Source organism: Leptonotus elevatus, chromosome 7 (genome assembly GCF_054856555.1).
Source record: "Leptonotus elevatus isolate MCC_2025b chromosome 7, RoL_Lele_1.0, whole genome shotgun sequence".
NCBI lineage: Eukaryota > Metazoa > Chordata > Actinopteri > Syngnathiformes > Syngnathidae > Leptonotus > Leptonotus elevatus.
Window position 1 is genome coordinate 13095882 of NC_141245.1, and position 17413 is coordinate 13113294.

Genomic DNA, 17413 nt, shown 5'->3' on the forward strand with positions numbered 1-17413 from the left:
TGTGTAAGGTGTAATTGTACATCCACTACAGTAGGTGGCAGCGGTGTTCTATGGCGCTTTATTATTTTTATTTTCTGTAACAGACTAAAACAACGATGTGAATAATGTTTTTCTTTGACCTAAGCTGATATATAGTTTTCTTTTTTTGTTTTCTTTAATGTTAATAAGGATACAATGTAATGCAGAGATGCACTTACAACCATCTATAGACACATTTAAGTTGCTAATCCCTGCCATAGTGTGACATAAACCACTGTTCGTCTTACATTGTAGAAGTAAATACCGAAGGACCACATCTCCGACGCTGATGATTGCTAGCAATTCAATATGAAATGTTTTTTTGTAGTTTCCAGCGGCTCTGTTTTGAAGTGGAAAAGTGAGTGCCCAGAATCGAAGCGAGTAGAGCCACGTCGTGTTGAACCAAGCTGGTGCTGTGCAGCGGAAAAGCGACATAATGGAACAGGGTCATTTAACAGTAGAAGTGAAGAATATGATGTAGTTAAGGGAGTAATTTGGTCCGAGTGCCGTCCCTGGAAGCATGTCACCATTTACATGGTGCTAAGTGTCCCCATACACTGTTGTCAGACTGTGGTCTATTATGCATTGCTCTGTGCCTCGCTATCTGGTACATCCATCCCCACCAGTGATTATGCTAATTACTATTTGATCAGATGATTAAATTAAGACATGATTCATTCAAGGTATTAAAATGCTCAGAATACATTTGTGTCTCTTTGGTCTCTAAGCGCCCCAATCACTTGAGGAAAGGATGACCGCGGAGCAGGGGAGAGGAAGTGTAGACAAATATTGCTCCTTTTTATTCAGCCCGTGGCACACGGAGAGCCGTAATAAACCAAGACGGGGGGAGTGAGAGAGAAATGGAAAGAAATGAGGTAAAGGAGAAAATAAGGCACCGTGCGCACGGGGTGGGGGATTGCTGAAAGGAACCGTGCGGTGGTCCCCAAAGTGTTGAATAAACATGCTTGGTTTAGGGAAAATGGCTGCGATAAATGTTTAATATGAATAGTCCATAAAGACGGTCAAATGAGTCTGGAGTATTAAAATGAGCATGGCACGCAGAAGCAGCTTTGAAGGAGGGGGGGGGGGGGGATAACGGCAGACAGAGCTAACAGGATGAGAGCAGCCAGCTGCTGTGACATCGACATTAACACACTCCACCAGCTGCTGGTCACAGACGTCTCTTGGACAAAATAGGGATGGCAGGGTAGCTTCAAAGGCCTGCCGTGGCCTGATAATGATGTTATCAATGCAAAAAAGAAAAGACCTAAATGACAAATAACATGACTAATTGATTAATTTGTAAGGTGGTTTGCTTCAGGGAATGAAAGGGTCGTGAGTTCAAGATCCAAAACATTTGAAAATGGGACTGGTTGCTAGATAGATTTTGCTTTCGGGGCACAACCTAGGTCTTCCCCTTTTCGAGCCAAGTATGGCGATATTAAAGTAAAAAGTATTCAATAATATTACTGTTTGAAGTGCATTGGTTTAAAAAAAGCACAAAACTACCTTCATTCCTTTCTAAAAATATTAAAACAAATACATTTAAAACACTATTTTAATGGGGAAGTCAACCCCCCCCCCCCCAAATAATTACCAATAATATGTTCTATGCAGCCCCACTAGTCTAAACACAGCATTCTGATTCATTTTGCGTTTGTGGAATTGGAATTAAGCAGCAAAATCCACTCCTTTATATCCATCACAGGTGGCGGCCATTTTGCTACTTGCTGTCGACTAACAATTTCACCGCAGTTGCTCAGGGATCAGGTAACGAGCAATCACAGCGCAGCTGGCTAATGTCACATGACCAAATTCAGAAAACAGCATCACCGTGATTGGTTGTTATGCCCTGAACAAATGTCATTTTCAGTCGACAGCAAGTGGCAAAATGGTCGCCTATTGAGATAGATACAAATGATTGGATTTCGCTGCGTAATCCATTTTCCATCCATCCATTTACTTAACCTCTACACCGCCAAACTAAAATTTTGGGATTGACATTTCCTTTAATAAAAATCACATCAGCATCATAACAGTTTACATTACAGTCTCAAACAAATTACAACTCTGACAATAAAAGCACAAGACATTTTTATGGCTCTGATAGGAGCCTCTCAGCTCTTGTCTTTAGCTAGGGAAATAAGTAAGTGAGATAATTAGGCATGCTCAATAACATTTTAAGAAAGACCGGAGACGAAGATTTCCCTCTATTAACTGCTGAGAGGGGCAAATAATGTTGTGTTTATAAACCAGTTAATGAACGTTGACCATGCTTGACACACACACACACACACAAGCACGCACACACTAGATAAAGATTTTAAGGTCGCTCCATACAAGTGGCCTAAATAATTAGAGGTTCATTTTGTGTGCTCGTTAAGCACGGTGGTTTCCGTGCCATGTACACAACTGGATCAGGTCTGGTCTGATGCCTGGCTCCTCGTCTCCCAGAGAGTCTCAAGGGTCAGCGCAACCTGTGCTGACCCACCGTGCGGCGTTAGCTTGCTTGCATGCAGGTGGACATTGGCCTAGCGCAGCGACTCCTTTGAAGGCCCTTAACCTTAATGAGTGCTGACATAATAAGGTTGGCCGTCCAGGGTGCGCCGTGACCGACTGAAGTCAGGCCTCTGTCAGCAACAATCTGCGCGACGCGAACGCTGCTTTTTAATCACGTTATCAAGAGAGACGATGTACGCTGACCATTAGATTACTTGGGAAGGGATTAGATTATATCCACTCAAGTCTCAATCAGATGTCTTTGAGTATCACAGTGAAGTGCAGAGGTTCGACGATGCAGTGGATGAACAGTGGGCTTGGAATATGGCCAGCACATACTGTAGAAATGTATTATGTTGCACACCATGTTCTGGAATAAAACAATGCGCGAAATATGATCTTCATGTCACACGTGAGACTTTATGCTGAAAATGTTGCACCTCTGTAGACCAAATAAACCATGAATGACATTTACAATTTATATTCATCCCGTTCTGTCTGTCAAAGGGATTAGCATTTGCATACTATAAATATGTCTATTTCCCCCCTCAAATTCTGGTTAACTAGGTCAAGGAAGGGGAAATACCACAACAAGGCCCTTTGCAGTTCTTGGGGAAATAAGTACATGATTTTAATTATATTAACTGCTAAAAGGCAACACTTTTATCTGCTTCTCAAGCTTTATTATTTTACATTAGAAAAATCGCAAGGCACACCACTAAACACAAATTTCCTTTTCCCTTTTACTCTCTAATGGAAGAGCTTTTAATTGTTCTGCCTGTCACTATAAGTCGCCGGCATTGATAGTAACATTTTAATTTATGGACCAATAAGTAAAAAAGAGTAATTTTCCACGGCACGTGGTACACTCATGCCTTCCTCTTCTTCCTTCTGATGAAATCCTTGTTTGTTTTGGCAGTGTACATTATGCTTGATCAATGAATTTAAGTAGGCTACATACTTTTTTTTTTTAAAGCAATTATCTTTCATTTCTCAAGAATATTCAACATAATCAATGCAATGAAATGTCTTACAAAAATAAAATTATAAAAATGACCCCTGCTCTGTTAAAAAAAAAAAGCTTCAACAAATATTAACAAAACACAATCAACAGCAGAGTAAAATGAGATATTTTATCGCTACCAGAATGTCCTCTTTCATCTGATTGTACACAAATATGATAAATGTAAACAAACACGCATTCCAGAAAAAATCGATGATCGAGAGGTAAGTATCGTGACAGGCCTAGGCAGACATGAGTAATTCCAACAAGTGGTGCTACTGTACTTTAGAAATTGTATATCAGATACAGATCTAATGTAGAGAAAAAAAATGGAAAAAAGATGACATGATCATCTGTTGTCTCATTCATCTTTTGATTTCAAAGCCAAATATTTCCCATCAACAGCAAATATATTGGCCTCACTTCTCCAATACTTTTGGAGGCGAGTGAAATTATTATTTTTTCTCAAACAAGAGTAGCAAAAGAAAAGCTCCTCAGCGTCTTCCCTCTCGTGAGCTCATATGCAGAAGCGGCAAGTGTATAATTTAGACATCATCGCTTAAGCATAGCCCCTTAAACATCACAGGACAGATCTGTCGGTGAGGATCAGCGGCACGCACGCAGCCAACCCTTTCTACTGTCACAGCGCTGCTTAATATTCATGAGAGCAAATTGGAGGACAGTCATTTAGCTTCGCCGCATGGTGTATTGCCTCTAGGCAGATCGCATGAGTGGGAGCGTTTACTCACTTCGGACTGGTTGGCGTCTGCCTGTCTCTGACATATTTTTTTATTCAGTTGAATCTACAGTAGTGCCTTGAGATATGAGGGACTCGACTTATGAGTTTTTTCTTAGATATGAGCCGAGGTTTGGCCGACTTTTTGCTTTGACTTGGCAGGGAACACAACTCAACTCACTTAAAAGATGCAACAAACACAGTTCTTCAAAATAGAGGCATCAAACTGTTCACTGCCACTCCCTGTGGAAGTTTAGTGTAAAATAAAACATGCATCAAAGAGAAAACAACAACATAATGTAGTTCATTATTAATTATAACACTAAATAACATACATGCTGCTGTGCTATACTGTATAAAAACCTTTAAGCAATAGATTGGACACAAACAGAGGAACAGCCGGGAAATATAGCAGTGCTCACATTGTTTATTCTTTATCCTCTGTGAAGAATGACTGATATTAGTGCCACACTGATGCCCTTGTGATGTCTCAATATACAGTACAACTGTCTGTCTTATAAGGCTCCTAAGGCAGGCACACAAGAAAAAACAAAACAGCAAAATAGTCTTTCAATTGATGAAATGCGACAAAAAAATTGTGCAATTATTTTTAACAATTCTATTTGTTCTATTTCTATGTTTGTATAAAGTACTTTATTATGAAGTGCTTTTTTTCCCTCATTAAAATTCCGTTCCGTTCCGTTCCGTCTTCAATTCCGCTTATCCGGGGTCGGGTCGCGGGGGCAGCAGCTTTAGCAGGGAAGCCCAGACTTCCCTCTCCCTAGCCACTTCAGCCAGCTCCTCCGATGGGATCCCAAGGCGTTCCCAGGCCAGCCGTGAGACGTAGTCTCTCCAGCGTGTCCTGGGTCGTCCCCGGGGCCTCCTGCCGGTAGGACATGCCCGGAACACCTCCCCAGGGAGGCGCCCAGGAGGCATCCGAACCAGATGCCCCAGCCACCTCAACTGGTTCCTCTCAACGTGGAGGAGTAGCGGCTCGACGCTGAGTCCCTCCCGAATGACCGAGCTTCTCACCCTATCTCTAAGGGAGAGCCCGGATACCCTGCGGAGGAAACTCATTTCGGCCGCTTGTATCCGGGATCTCGTTCTTTCGGTCACGACCCACAGCTTGTGACCATACCTCATTAAAATACACATTAAAAATATTTTTGTTGTATTTTGGTGAACGTTGGAACGGATTAATTCATTTCAGTGCGAACAAATGATCTGAGATCTTAAGCATTACATTTGCTTTTTGACAATTTTAACTCATTCACTGCCATTGACGGCTATAGACGTCAAAAATTCATTTGAACTATTTCTATTAGATTAACATTTTTTCCACTTTTATTAACAAGAGTATGAAAACCTAGAAAAAAGTTGTTATTGTACATTTAGAACAGATATAAAATTTGTGATTCATCATGAGGTAACTAATGAAGTCATGTGATTAATTACAATTAAAAAAAATTATCGGCCGACGACCACATTTTTAATAATCTTTTCTTTTCTTTTCTTTTTTTTAATAATCTTTTTTCAAAAAAGAAAAGATTAGTACAAATTAGGGCGTCGGGCGATTTAATTTTTCGCATAACTAATAGAAATAGTTAAAATGAATTTTTGACGTCTATAGCCGTCAATGGCAGTAAATGAGTTAATATCAGTAATTGATTACATACTTTATTTGATGATTGCTTGATGTCCATTTTATTTGTTATACACATGAGCTTAATGTACAAGCCTGCGTCTACATATTTTTTTCCCCATGACTGTATTACGGACTGCAATGAAAAAAAAATAAAAATGAGACCACCTCAGTTTCATTTTCATTTTAAATGCCTGGTACAAGTAAAGGTGCTTTTAGGCATTTCATGTTTTATATTCTGTCTGCTTAATGATAAGAAATTAAAATAAACAAGGTGGTGTAAAATAATTTTTTTCGCATGACTGTACATATTACCCTGACTGACTTCCTGTTTCTGCCATTTTTTTATATGGTATATGCCGATTTTTTCATTGACCTCTGAAGCAGTCAAGTGTAAGCCCTATAAACTCTGCCTAAAACGAATGACTACTCAAATTTGACACATGATTAGGAAAATTAATCAGTTATAGTTGGGGACATTTTTGCTGTTGGTGCAAAAACTAGAATATAAAAGAGCACAAAAGAGTAATAGAGTCATGTTTGTATTGAGCCTTCCAAGGTGTTTCTGTTCTCTCCAGCATGTACTGATGTTTCCATCTACAAACCTAAAGAGTAAAATTGGTAAGAGTGGAACATTACACTATTGGCTTCTTTATTCTTGTATCTCAACGAGCCTCGTGTGATCTGCCGGTCCCTCACTCACTTGCCCTGAGGGCACAGAAAAGATGCTTTAATTACCCAAGGTTCTTTGCTGTCACAATGTCACTGTAAGGACCCCAGTGCCACACTGCCACGAATCTCCTTGCCGCAGCATACATGACAACGGAATGAACTCAACAGATGCCCTTTGAAAAAGAGGAGATTGAATCCTGCCTGCGGGTTAAAAAACAACAAAAAAATAGAACTTTGCTGCCTCTTGCTTGCTTTGTGCAGCTTTTTATTTCAGTCTTCTGTCAAAGAATGTGAAATGTAAACATCAATAGGCTGTTATAAAAATAAAATAATAAAAACACGCAACAAAAGATGTGTATAAATATTGGTGTAAAAAGTAAGGTATGTTTGGGGGGACAACGAAACAAAAATAATTAAAGAAGCTAATTAATTTTTAGATGGTAAACAGCAAAGAAATGCTACGGTTTATCAAGAATTACAAAAGCAAACTCATATGACGTCATTGCACGGCTCAGTTGCTTCCTGTTCTTATTCTTTGAAATTAGTGGTGGATCACATCTCTATGGTGTATACCGCCACCTACAGTGGAGGAGTCCCCTCTCAATATTTGCAAAAGAAAAACAGATTGAAATGGGCAGCATTTGTCCGTTTTGCGCATTTTCAGTAAATTCGCGTAAAAAATTTAAACCTACTATTTTCAGTCGACAGGAAGTGTCAAAATGGCCGCCCCTGAGATGAATAAAAATGGGTGCAGCTTATGTCATAGTCCACAAATGCAATAATAAAGAACGTTTTTTGGATTGACTTCTCTGTTTTTAATGAAATAATCAGTGTCACTGAGTTCAATCACTGTGTTTGTTGTTTGAAGTACTTCAAATATTTTGCCCCTCCTTGATAAACAGCAAAGTGAAGGAGTTATGTTGAGCCTTTTATTCGGTGGCACACAAAAATATATTATTGCTTCCTGCACACATAGAATGCCTTATTTGTGGTTTAAACATGCTTTGCATTGTAATACAGTTGAAGATAAAAGAAAATAAATACAGCACATAGGATTTTTTTTTTCATTGCATAGTGCGCCATGGCCTGAGTTGCATATTTGAAACAAAATCACTTTCTTTTCCTCAAAGACATCCTAGCAACCAGACACGTAAAAAAAAAAAAAAAAATCATAGTCAATTATAAATGCATATAATACATAATTGAACAGTGTCACTTATTTCACCTTTACAGTTGGGCTCATGAAAAATGATGGCAATTACGCATTTCCTCTCGGGCCAAGTCGTAAGTGGCTGGACGTTTGTTGGGGTGTGACACGGTCCTCTTTGTGAGGTCTGAGCAGGCGATGTACCTGCGCCACTCGACCGTGCGCCCTGGCTGATGGAAGCGTAGTCAATTAAGAAAACGAGCAGCACAGTGAAACAGTCAATTTCTCCATTTTTAATTAAATCAATTTGGTTTTTGCTCTCAGCCTGGCTGAAGTGCGTCACTCTCACATACTTTTCATATGTGAAACACACGAACATGAAAACAGCCAGGACATAAATCCTAATCCAATTTCTCCGATGCTAGAATGGAATAAAAGCTTTCACGGCAATCACATACGTCTTTCATCTACTTCTCTGTCACCTCAATTAAGTCAAGTACCTAAATTGTTTTTTTTTCTTCCTGAAAACCACGAGTTCTGCCAGTTGCACCTGTCTCAGGTTTTATAGAATAAATGGAAATACTGTATGCCACTTGAACAAAATCCATGAGCCACCATCAACTCGCTTGGTAGAAAGTGGCCGCGGTTTCAAAGTACTCAGTACTAGGCAAGGCAGCGTTAATAATGTTGCACATTTCATACACAGCACAAGACAAATCAATGTGCTTCACACAAGCCAAGATACGGCACCTAAACACATTTACAAACATATCAGCAAGAACGTACATTGACAACATGTAACCACATTAAAAGAACACTTTGAGAACATTTAAAAGTAAATAAATAAAGTTAGATTTAAAAAAAAAAGAAGGTCTTAATCAAGTGTTTAACTTGAATTTAAAAGCATTTGAACTTGGTACTGACTTCACTTCTATTAGCAGTTGATCAATTTGTGTGCAGCATAACAGCTAAGTGCAGCTTTACCATGTTTACTTTGCACTCTACTAACTCGCTTTACTAATTGACCCGAGTCTGAAACCTCAGAGCCCAAATGGGTTTCTATTCAAGCAGCATTTCTTGAATGTATTCAGGTCCCAAACCATTTGGTGATTCATAGACCAATAGTATAATTTTTTTTATTTATTCTACAGCTGACAAGGAGCCATTAACTTTGCTAACAAACTAGTAGTTACTTCTTCCATTTTTACCTCAGCCATATTTGTTAGTTGGTTTATTTTTCCGCTTAGTAAGTGTGCAGGATTAGGTAATTACCAAACAACTGAATCCTTAGCATAAACCCATTATCTAAATACAAACGTCAATAGAAAAAGCTTCTCTCTTGACAACAAATTGTCCCATTTCTTGCAATCTTATGACTGTGTGAACAATAATTAAACTCAAATTTATAAATAAACCTAAAAAGCCCCCACTGTGATTCATATACAGCAAGTAGCAGTTTCTTTATTGTCACAGAGTATCAATTTACAACATTTCGTTTGAACTAGCGATTACCACACATGGAATAACTCCAAATTATTAAATCACAAAATGATATGAATTGGTATTTCTACCCTGGTGGAAGTCTGTGCTCCGCTGAGTGCCACAGTCCTTTCCACTAACCTTGAGTCACCATCTGTTTAAAGGTATATTTTTACCCGCTCATTACAGCTCCAGCGAGCATCATCAACATTCTGAAAAAAAAAGAAAAAAAAAAGAAGAAAAAAAATCAACATTCTGTCGACCAGAGAAAGATTGAGAGCGATGTCATCTGAGAAATAGAAAATGAATAAGAATAGGAGATGACTTTGATGTATTTGGTGGCTGGTGCCACCAACCTGCATAGGGACCAGCTCCCCCTGAGATACTTTGACATTACATGCATGGAGCTCGAGTTCTTCTCTGCCATAGAAGACTTTGATGCTTTTCGTGTCATCAGTCAGACGGCTCTTGTTCAAAGTTTCAAATTTGGCAAAAATAAGGACTACCGCCAAATGTGACAGTATGAGAGTGAGATATATAATTTTGGTCATTGTTTTTTTGATATGCTCCCAGCACACTTCATCATTTAGTGGCTGAAAGTAGACTAAACTTTAGGCCTTTTGGAACCACGTCTAAGTATTGGCACAGGTAGTGTAAAAATGATTTTGTTGAATTTGAACGAGCTGCACTCAAGTTAGATTCTGAGTTGAGATGTGTGGTGGATGTCATCATATTTTATTCATAAATTTAGTTCATTGAACCCTCTGATTCATTGTACAAATTCATTAATTGATTCATTACCTGGCCAACTGATATATAACATATATACATCTTACTGGTTGGGTTTTGTGAGTAAATGCAGTATATACAGCAGATACTAAATGTCCATAATGATGAGCATAGAACATCATTTTACCTCATCCTTTTTCCTTTTCATCTCAACCTGTCCACATTTGGGAAAAAGCTCTCTTATACAGTACATACAATTTAAAATATATACAGTACATAACAGTTTCACTTCGAATAAAGAGTTAATTTGATTTACTGAAATTTGTCGATTTGTTTGTCTGTGAGAGAGTGAAAGAGCAAGATATTCAAGTCCGTTTTGTTTTGTTGGTTTAAAGCTGCACGAGCAGAGAAAAAGATGGGCAAAGTCTGCAATTTGAAACCTTGTTAGGAATTTATGAAGTGCTAAAATGTTTTCTCCCCAGGGAAGGTCCATGCCTGCTGTCAGTGTCACTGTAAGCCATTTAGAGCAGAGCTGTCATGCTCGTAGCCAGTCTCAGATGGCAAGCTAGTACTGAATGTGCACATATTTTGGCTTGACACACAAAGTTGCCTGCACTTGTTCACAGGTAATGAAAAATTCCGGCCTCATACAAACTAATGGATCCACGATCGACTGTAGCATATTTGTCAAAGATGCACTGTATGGCTAGTTAGAGGAGGGTCCAGATTTATATACAAACTAGTGCTTCTGAGTAGAGGAAATGATGTAAACGTGCGCTATGCTAACAGCTTGCATTTCTTTTCTGCCTCCGTAGTTTTCAGTGACGATCTCCATTCCAGCTTATACTTTGTCAATGCGTCGCTTCAAGAGGTAGTATTCGCCAGCACCACAGGGACCTCAGTGCCCTGTCCTGCTGGGGGTGCAGCCCCTGCCTCACTGCGCTGGTACTTGGCCACCGGCGAGGAGATCTACGATGTCCCGGGCATCCGCCACGTCCACCCCAATGGAACGCTCCAGATCTTCAACTTCCTGCCATCCAGCTTCAGCAAGCTGATCCACGACAACACGTACTACTGCACTGCCGAAAACCCCACGGGCAAGATTAGGAGTCAGGATGTCCACATTAAAGCTGGTAAGAACAGAATGAAATGATGGGGATATAAGAAAAGCGTTCTCTGTTAAGGTGTTTTTATTCACTGTTTATCTGACGTAGTTTCACGGGAACCCTACACGGTCAGAGTGGCTGACCAGAAGGCTATGCGAGGCAGCGTAGCCGTCTTCAAGTGCATTATTCCTGCTTCTGTCGAGTCCTACGTCAGCGTTGTATCATGGGAGAAAGACACGGTCTCACTCAGCTCAGGTAAGACCGCCGCTTGTCGTGCATGCAAGTAGGCTTTTAAATAAGGAACGGTAATGTCTGTCTGGATTATGGATTATGGATTATTAAAATCTGCCAGATGGTTCACTGATTGTTAATGAACAGATCACCTACCTTTTCTACTGGATTTACCCAAACAAACATCCTCCTTTCAAACTCTGTCACTAGCTCAAATCAAATGTTCATAGTACAAAAAAATGGTTGTCACACGCATTAACTGGCTTTGTTTTGCTCCAAATTATGCCTTGACTATGCTGCTGTCTATTCAACTTGCTTTTATTGTAAAGTGGCTTTTCTGTAAATTTGATGTCAGAAGGAATATGCTGTCTGGACTGAAAAGTAAGAAACAAGTTGGAATATTGTGAAAATGAAAATGTAACTTTGTAGGAAAAAAGTTCTAAATATACAGCAGTGAATTTAACACATTTATTTGGCACCCTGATATAAAGTGATTTTATGCGAACTCTTTCAGTTTCAGTGAGCTCTCAATATTTTAACATTTTTGACAGGAATGACTGGTGTTAATTTAGGCACCTGTGATATAAACCCTACATTACGTTTACAGACTGTTTATTAAGAGAATACTGTCCTTCTATTACAAAAAAGAACAAAGTCAGAAAATTATATACACACTGAGATGGCCTCTTTTTTGTTTGTTTGATCATCTAATGAACGTTAGGGGTTTACACAAATACTTAAAAAGAAAGTTAAGTCAAATAATTTCTTTACCCCAAAAAGTTTTATGCACCCCCACGGCATTCTGATTAATATTGCGTTTGTGGAATCTGAAAAAAAGCCGAAAAATCAACTTGTTTTTACCCATCTCAGGAGGCGGCCATTTTGCTACTTGCTGTCGACAGAAAATGATGTTGCTCATTGCTCAGGTAACGACCAAGCACGGCTCAGCTTGTAAATGTAAAAACGTAGAAAACAGGTGAGTCGTGTTTGGTTGTTATACATGAGCCCTGAGCAACTGTGATGTTATTTTCAGTCGACAGAAAGTGGCAAAATGGCCGCCCCCTCCGGATGGATAAAAACAGGTGGATTTTGCTGCTTGCGTACCGCATAGAACATATCTTTGGAAACACAAATTTTAATATTACCCAAAAAATATGACTTCTCTCATAATATTACTTTTCTCCTACTACTACAACATTTTTATTTATTCTTTTACCATCCCGGTGTGTGCCAGTACTGAGACTCAACCGCTCCATGCAACAGTGTCTTTTACCTAGCCAGGGGATGTTGATAACTGTCTATACACATTGTCAACCTCAGTCCAACGAGAAAAATTTACATTGCCTAACAGTGCTTAATTAGTAAAGCCATTCAATTTAGCATGACAACAGGCGTTGACTTTTTACTCAAGTTAAAAGCAGTGCTTATCTCCGTGATTGCTCCGTGTTCCGCCTACGGGCTGATTTTCGCTTGGTACTGGGGCATTCAGGGACCTGTAAGTGAGCACTTGATGTTTATTTGACTGAGGGCAAAATCTGGGACGGTGTTTTGGTGGCATTTTAAATGTGCCTGCTCGAGCATGAAGATGTGTCCTCTGATCCATGCCGGAGACTTATTTACTCGCGAGCTTGCCTGACTTACTCACTGCAAGCTGCCAGTTAAAAGACATTGCCTAATGTCACAGAGATTTGGTGAAATATGCGGCACGCAGATATGATTTGGATGTGCAAATGGAGTGATTCATGCAGACAACACAAGGGCTGGTGTTCTTTTCATCATCAAAATATCAACTATTTCCCGTGTCTGAGATTGCTTTAAATAAGAGAAATCACCTTTATTTTAGCGGCAGCAATCATTTTTTTTCTCCAGCTGATGTTTATGCAATGAAGTTGAATGATGAATTACATTCATTGTACGTGTGCGTTTCTCTTTTACCTTCTTTTGCAAGAACGACAACATTGGATTGCTCGTGGTTACTCCAATAAGTATTGCAGCAGGCGAGCGCTGTCAAAAGCATGAGCACACGGTCAAAATCACTGCTGCTCTCTGATAAATATTTGATGGTGGATTCTGATGCATGAGCAGACCCACCTCACACTGTTATGGAGAGCTTGTGTTTACTCCAAGGGTGAGGGGGGCTGCACAAGGACACCAACAGAGCTTTGACACTGGCAACGTGCTGTAGTTTGACCCAGCCTGTTTTTTCCAATTCCTCCAGTTCACTTTTTTCTCTCTCTCTCTCTCTCTCTCTTGCTTTTTTTCAATTCTTCATGAAAGAAGACCTGGTCTCAGTGGACATAAAATAAAGCTATCTCGCAGCCACGTTGAATTATTAATCACTGTTTTTTGTTGGGAATGGGAACATCAAGCACACTTCTCTTGCATCAGGTGAGGGAGGAGCAATCAATGCTTGGAGAGACGCAAAAAAACTACGATGAGAGTGCTGATTGACCTTTTTTTTCAGAATTCAAAAGCATTTTTCATTATACATTATGTAAGGCTGGAGCGGATTCGTTTTGATAAAAACAATGTTAAGAGCTACATTTGTAAAAGTGTGAGACCCCTTTTTGACACTACTCGATTACTATTTGATTAACTAGTCAATAGGGTTATAAGCTCTGTCGCTGTCCTTATATTTATATTTACATTTACATATTTCCCTCTGTGTGCAAATTTTTGAACATGATGACAATCCACTTGTTCTTTTTTGTTTCTCTCTCTCCTTGTCTTTGTTCTATTGTATGGGGGGGGGGGGGTTACATTAAATATATACGTATATTTTTTTTTCATTAAATGTAATTTCAAATTTGACAAATCAGTTCCAAACTCACATCATTACCAAAATGTTATTAATTGTATAATGTTTAAAGCAAAAATATTAACTGTCATTGTTCAATTTCAATACAGAGAGAATAAACCATCCATCCATCCATCCATCCACGTTACACTTACTGAATTAAATAAATTAATTACAAATTGAAATGGAAATGAGAGTTTTTTTCAATTAATAATTAAAATTGGAGTACTTTTTTTTTAGCGTGACAAGAGTAAAGCGTTAGTGTGTGAGAATAGACAGAAATGCGTGAGTCTCACCCTCACGCGCTGACTGGCGTCTTCAGGTTGAACTTTAAACTATGTAATTTAATAGCTTGTGTTGTAATTTGATAAATAGCAACATAACCACCGGAATATACATTGGAAAGCGTTCCAAAAATCATTGAATAACCGCTCATTCTCAATGGGTCTAAAATAGATGCATAATTACAGAGTAGGCCCTGTCTTAATTAATCAGCTGTGATTGAAAAGTTAATTAGAATATGAATTACCTCCTCGAATAAGGACTGCTTAGTAGTCATTTGAAGCGGCCTGTTTTGAATGTGAATGCGCACAACGCTAGTGCACCGGGTCCTAACGTTGCAACTAACATACCATTAACCCGTCATGAATTTTAAAGCGGGTCTTGCATGTACACGCTTTCATATGCCCCGCTGCTGTCGTCTGCTGCTTTTGATAAACAATTGACGGAGCTAATGGAGAGATGAAAGAGACAAAAGGGAAGAAAGGCACTGGACGAGGAAGGGGATGAGTTGCGCTGTGTTCGGCTGTATTTTGTAGCGGAGCCTTGTTTTGAAGTGACGCCGTGTTGCCAAACGCACCGTTGTGTTTCAGTGTCCTGTGCGTTGAGTGGCTTGTTGTGTTTTTTACATCTGCCTACTTACTTTCCTTATCATTCAAAATGTCGGCCCGAGCGACACAGTTGGCGGCCTTGGCGTCAGGAAGAAGAGCCAACAAAGAAAGGATATTGAAAAAGTAGCGTACAAAATGTCAGCGAGACCTTGCACACTTGGCTCGTGAAGTTTAGCGAGGAAGAAATCATTCTTTGAGTAACTCGAGTATAATTTATTATTTTATACGTTTTTTTGGTGTGTGTTTTTTGTTTGTTTAATGTATTAGTTGTGACCTATCAGCCCAGAGCTGGCACAGATCTGCACAGCTTCCGAACTTTTCTGCTCTCATTGATTTTTCATACTTTTTTTTCATTTTTATGTCCGCCCTTTACCCCGGGCTGCCTTTTTTCATGAAATGATTTTCCTTGCCCAAACATTCTGCTGTAATTGTGAACATCTTGTAAAATACATTCTGTATTTAGAGGTGACATGCATTGAAAATAATTGCGCACATGGAAAATCAATGAGATATTTTCTTTACACTGTACAACGTGTCATTTCTGGTGTAACAGGTTCTATTGAAATGAATGCTTTTTACAGTACGTCCATTGAACAAGCTGCACACTGAGTATACATACTACTTTAAAAATGTAAGAGGGTTAAGTGCATTGAGTTTGTATCCTGTAGAAGTGGTCAAGAGATGTCTAAATAATAGATGTTAGTGTAACACGCAAGAAGTATGTAACCTTGTATAAATGGAATTAATAGGAATATTTATCATTAGGAAGCATGTGCCTCTAAATCATGCATCGAGTGAGACCTGATGTTTGATTACATTTCCCTTTATCATGTCTAATAAATTTGCTTAAAGACCTTCTGCCATCTAATACAAAACATTCATTCTTATGAATTTTTTCTATACTTTGCTAGTGTAGATACATTTTGTAGTAAATCATTTTCAGAGGAATGAATTGAAAATGGATGATTTCATCTGGTACTCTTGATGATCTCTCAAGCGTTAGTGTTGGGAATGACTAGTCTAAATCATAAGAAAACCAATACTGTTTGAATGTCCTAAGCCACTAGAGTATATACATTGTGTGTACACCAAAATTATCATAGTTTTGGAATTTTCCTTATAATTAGTTTGTATTTTCTTTTTTTCTTTTTATGTTCGTTTCAATTAGTTTCCAGGGCGGTTTTGTTTGACTAGTTTTAGCCTTTTCAAAATGCTTCATTTTAGTTGAATTTGTATTGGTTTGTTGAATGCATCATAATGGATGTGCTGTAACACAGAAATAAATACATTTAAAATCACATTTGAAGTTAAACATAAACACTCATGTAATGTATTAAATGAATTGCCAATGACGAAAATGAAGGACATTTTCGCTATAGTTGTAGTTAGTTTTGTAAACTATGGAAGTTACTTAGTTTTTGCTTTTTTTAAAAAAGCATTTTAATTTTTTTTAATGTAGTTAATGAAAATGTTTATTCAAGTATAGTTCTAGTAATTTTGTTTGTTTCTGTTAACTAAAATAACCTTGGCATACACTCATTTAAAGGTGATGAAAACATGACTTACAAGACTATTTTCTTATTGAAAAGTAATTCATCTTTGCTAGTTGCCTCTTCCCCTTCCACAATTTTCCCTATTTTCTTTTTCCTTATATTTTTCTTGACTCTATCCATCCACCTCCGCTGGCCTTCACCAATGCCCTCTTCTCTTCTCCTTCACATCTCATTGCATAACCTGCTTTGCAACGCGCCCTAGTCAATTTCCTCTTGTGTGGAAAATGCTGCTTTATGCAAATGACTCCATCCAATACTCAGGGCATCTGTAAAAAATAAATAAAAATCTCTTAGTTAAAGTCGTACTCAAGTCGGCATCTACCCAACTGTGCGTTTTAGCTCTTAAGGGCTGAAAGTGCCTCTTGCATTCTGTGCAGGCCTCCTAATGTCGTTCTTCCTTACAGAGCCTAATAAAACTGCTGGCTAACTAATACAGTCACAGTCTTAACCACACTTAGCAGCAGGGATGTTAAGGATGTCTTCAAATAGGCTACTATAGGTGTTGGGTTGTAAAGGATCACTGCTCCCTGGAATTTATCATGCCAGCGATGTGCCACCGCCTCCATTTTTCACAGAGATTGACAGTGAGGGCACTGAGCGGCAGGCAGAGACGGGGGGGGGGCTGTAAATCCAACACGCCCAAAGTCAGGCCAACCTTGAAAGGAGGCCACCGTGACAGAAATGAGCTGAGGAGGGAACAAAATGCAACGAAATGTAACATACACATTAGACGGGAGGAGGCAAGTTGCGGGAGCGAGAGAATAAGAAGGAGATGTGAAAGGTAGAAGGGAGGTGAGTGGGCGAGGCTCTTTGCTCGGTAAACAAGGGGCTGCGTCACGTTGGCCACATGATCTCTTTCTCACTTTCCCTCCCTCCATCTCGCTCTCGCCTTCGTAGACTCCATCTCTCTC

The 17413-nt window shown here is 39.1% G+C and overlaps 1 protein-coding gene across 7 annotated transcripts in view; it reads left to right on the forward strand.

The window, feature by feature from the left end:
* dscamb (Down syndrome cell adhesion molecule b) overlaps nt 1-17413 on the forward strand; it is a 116265-nt gene that overhangs the window by 7429 nt on the left and 91423 nt on the right. For all 7 annotated transcript variants that reach the window (XM_086080454.1, XM_086080456.1, XM_086080455.1 and 4 more), the window contains exons 2-3: nt 10741-11058; nt 11140-11286. In XM_086080454.1, the coding sequence (XP_085936580.1) occupies nt 10741-11058; nt 11140-11286 (465 nt within the window). The remainder of the gene's footprint in view (nt 1-10740; nt 11059-11139; nt 11287-17413) is intronic.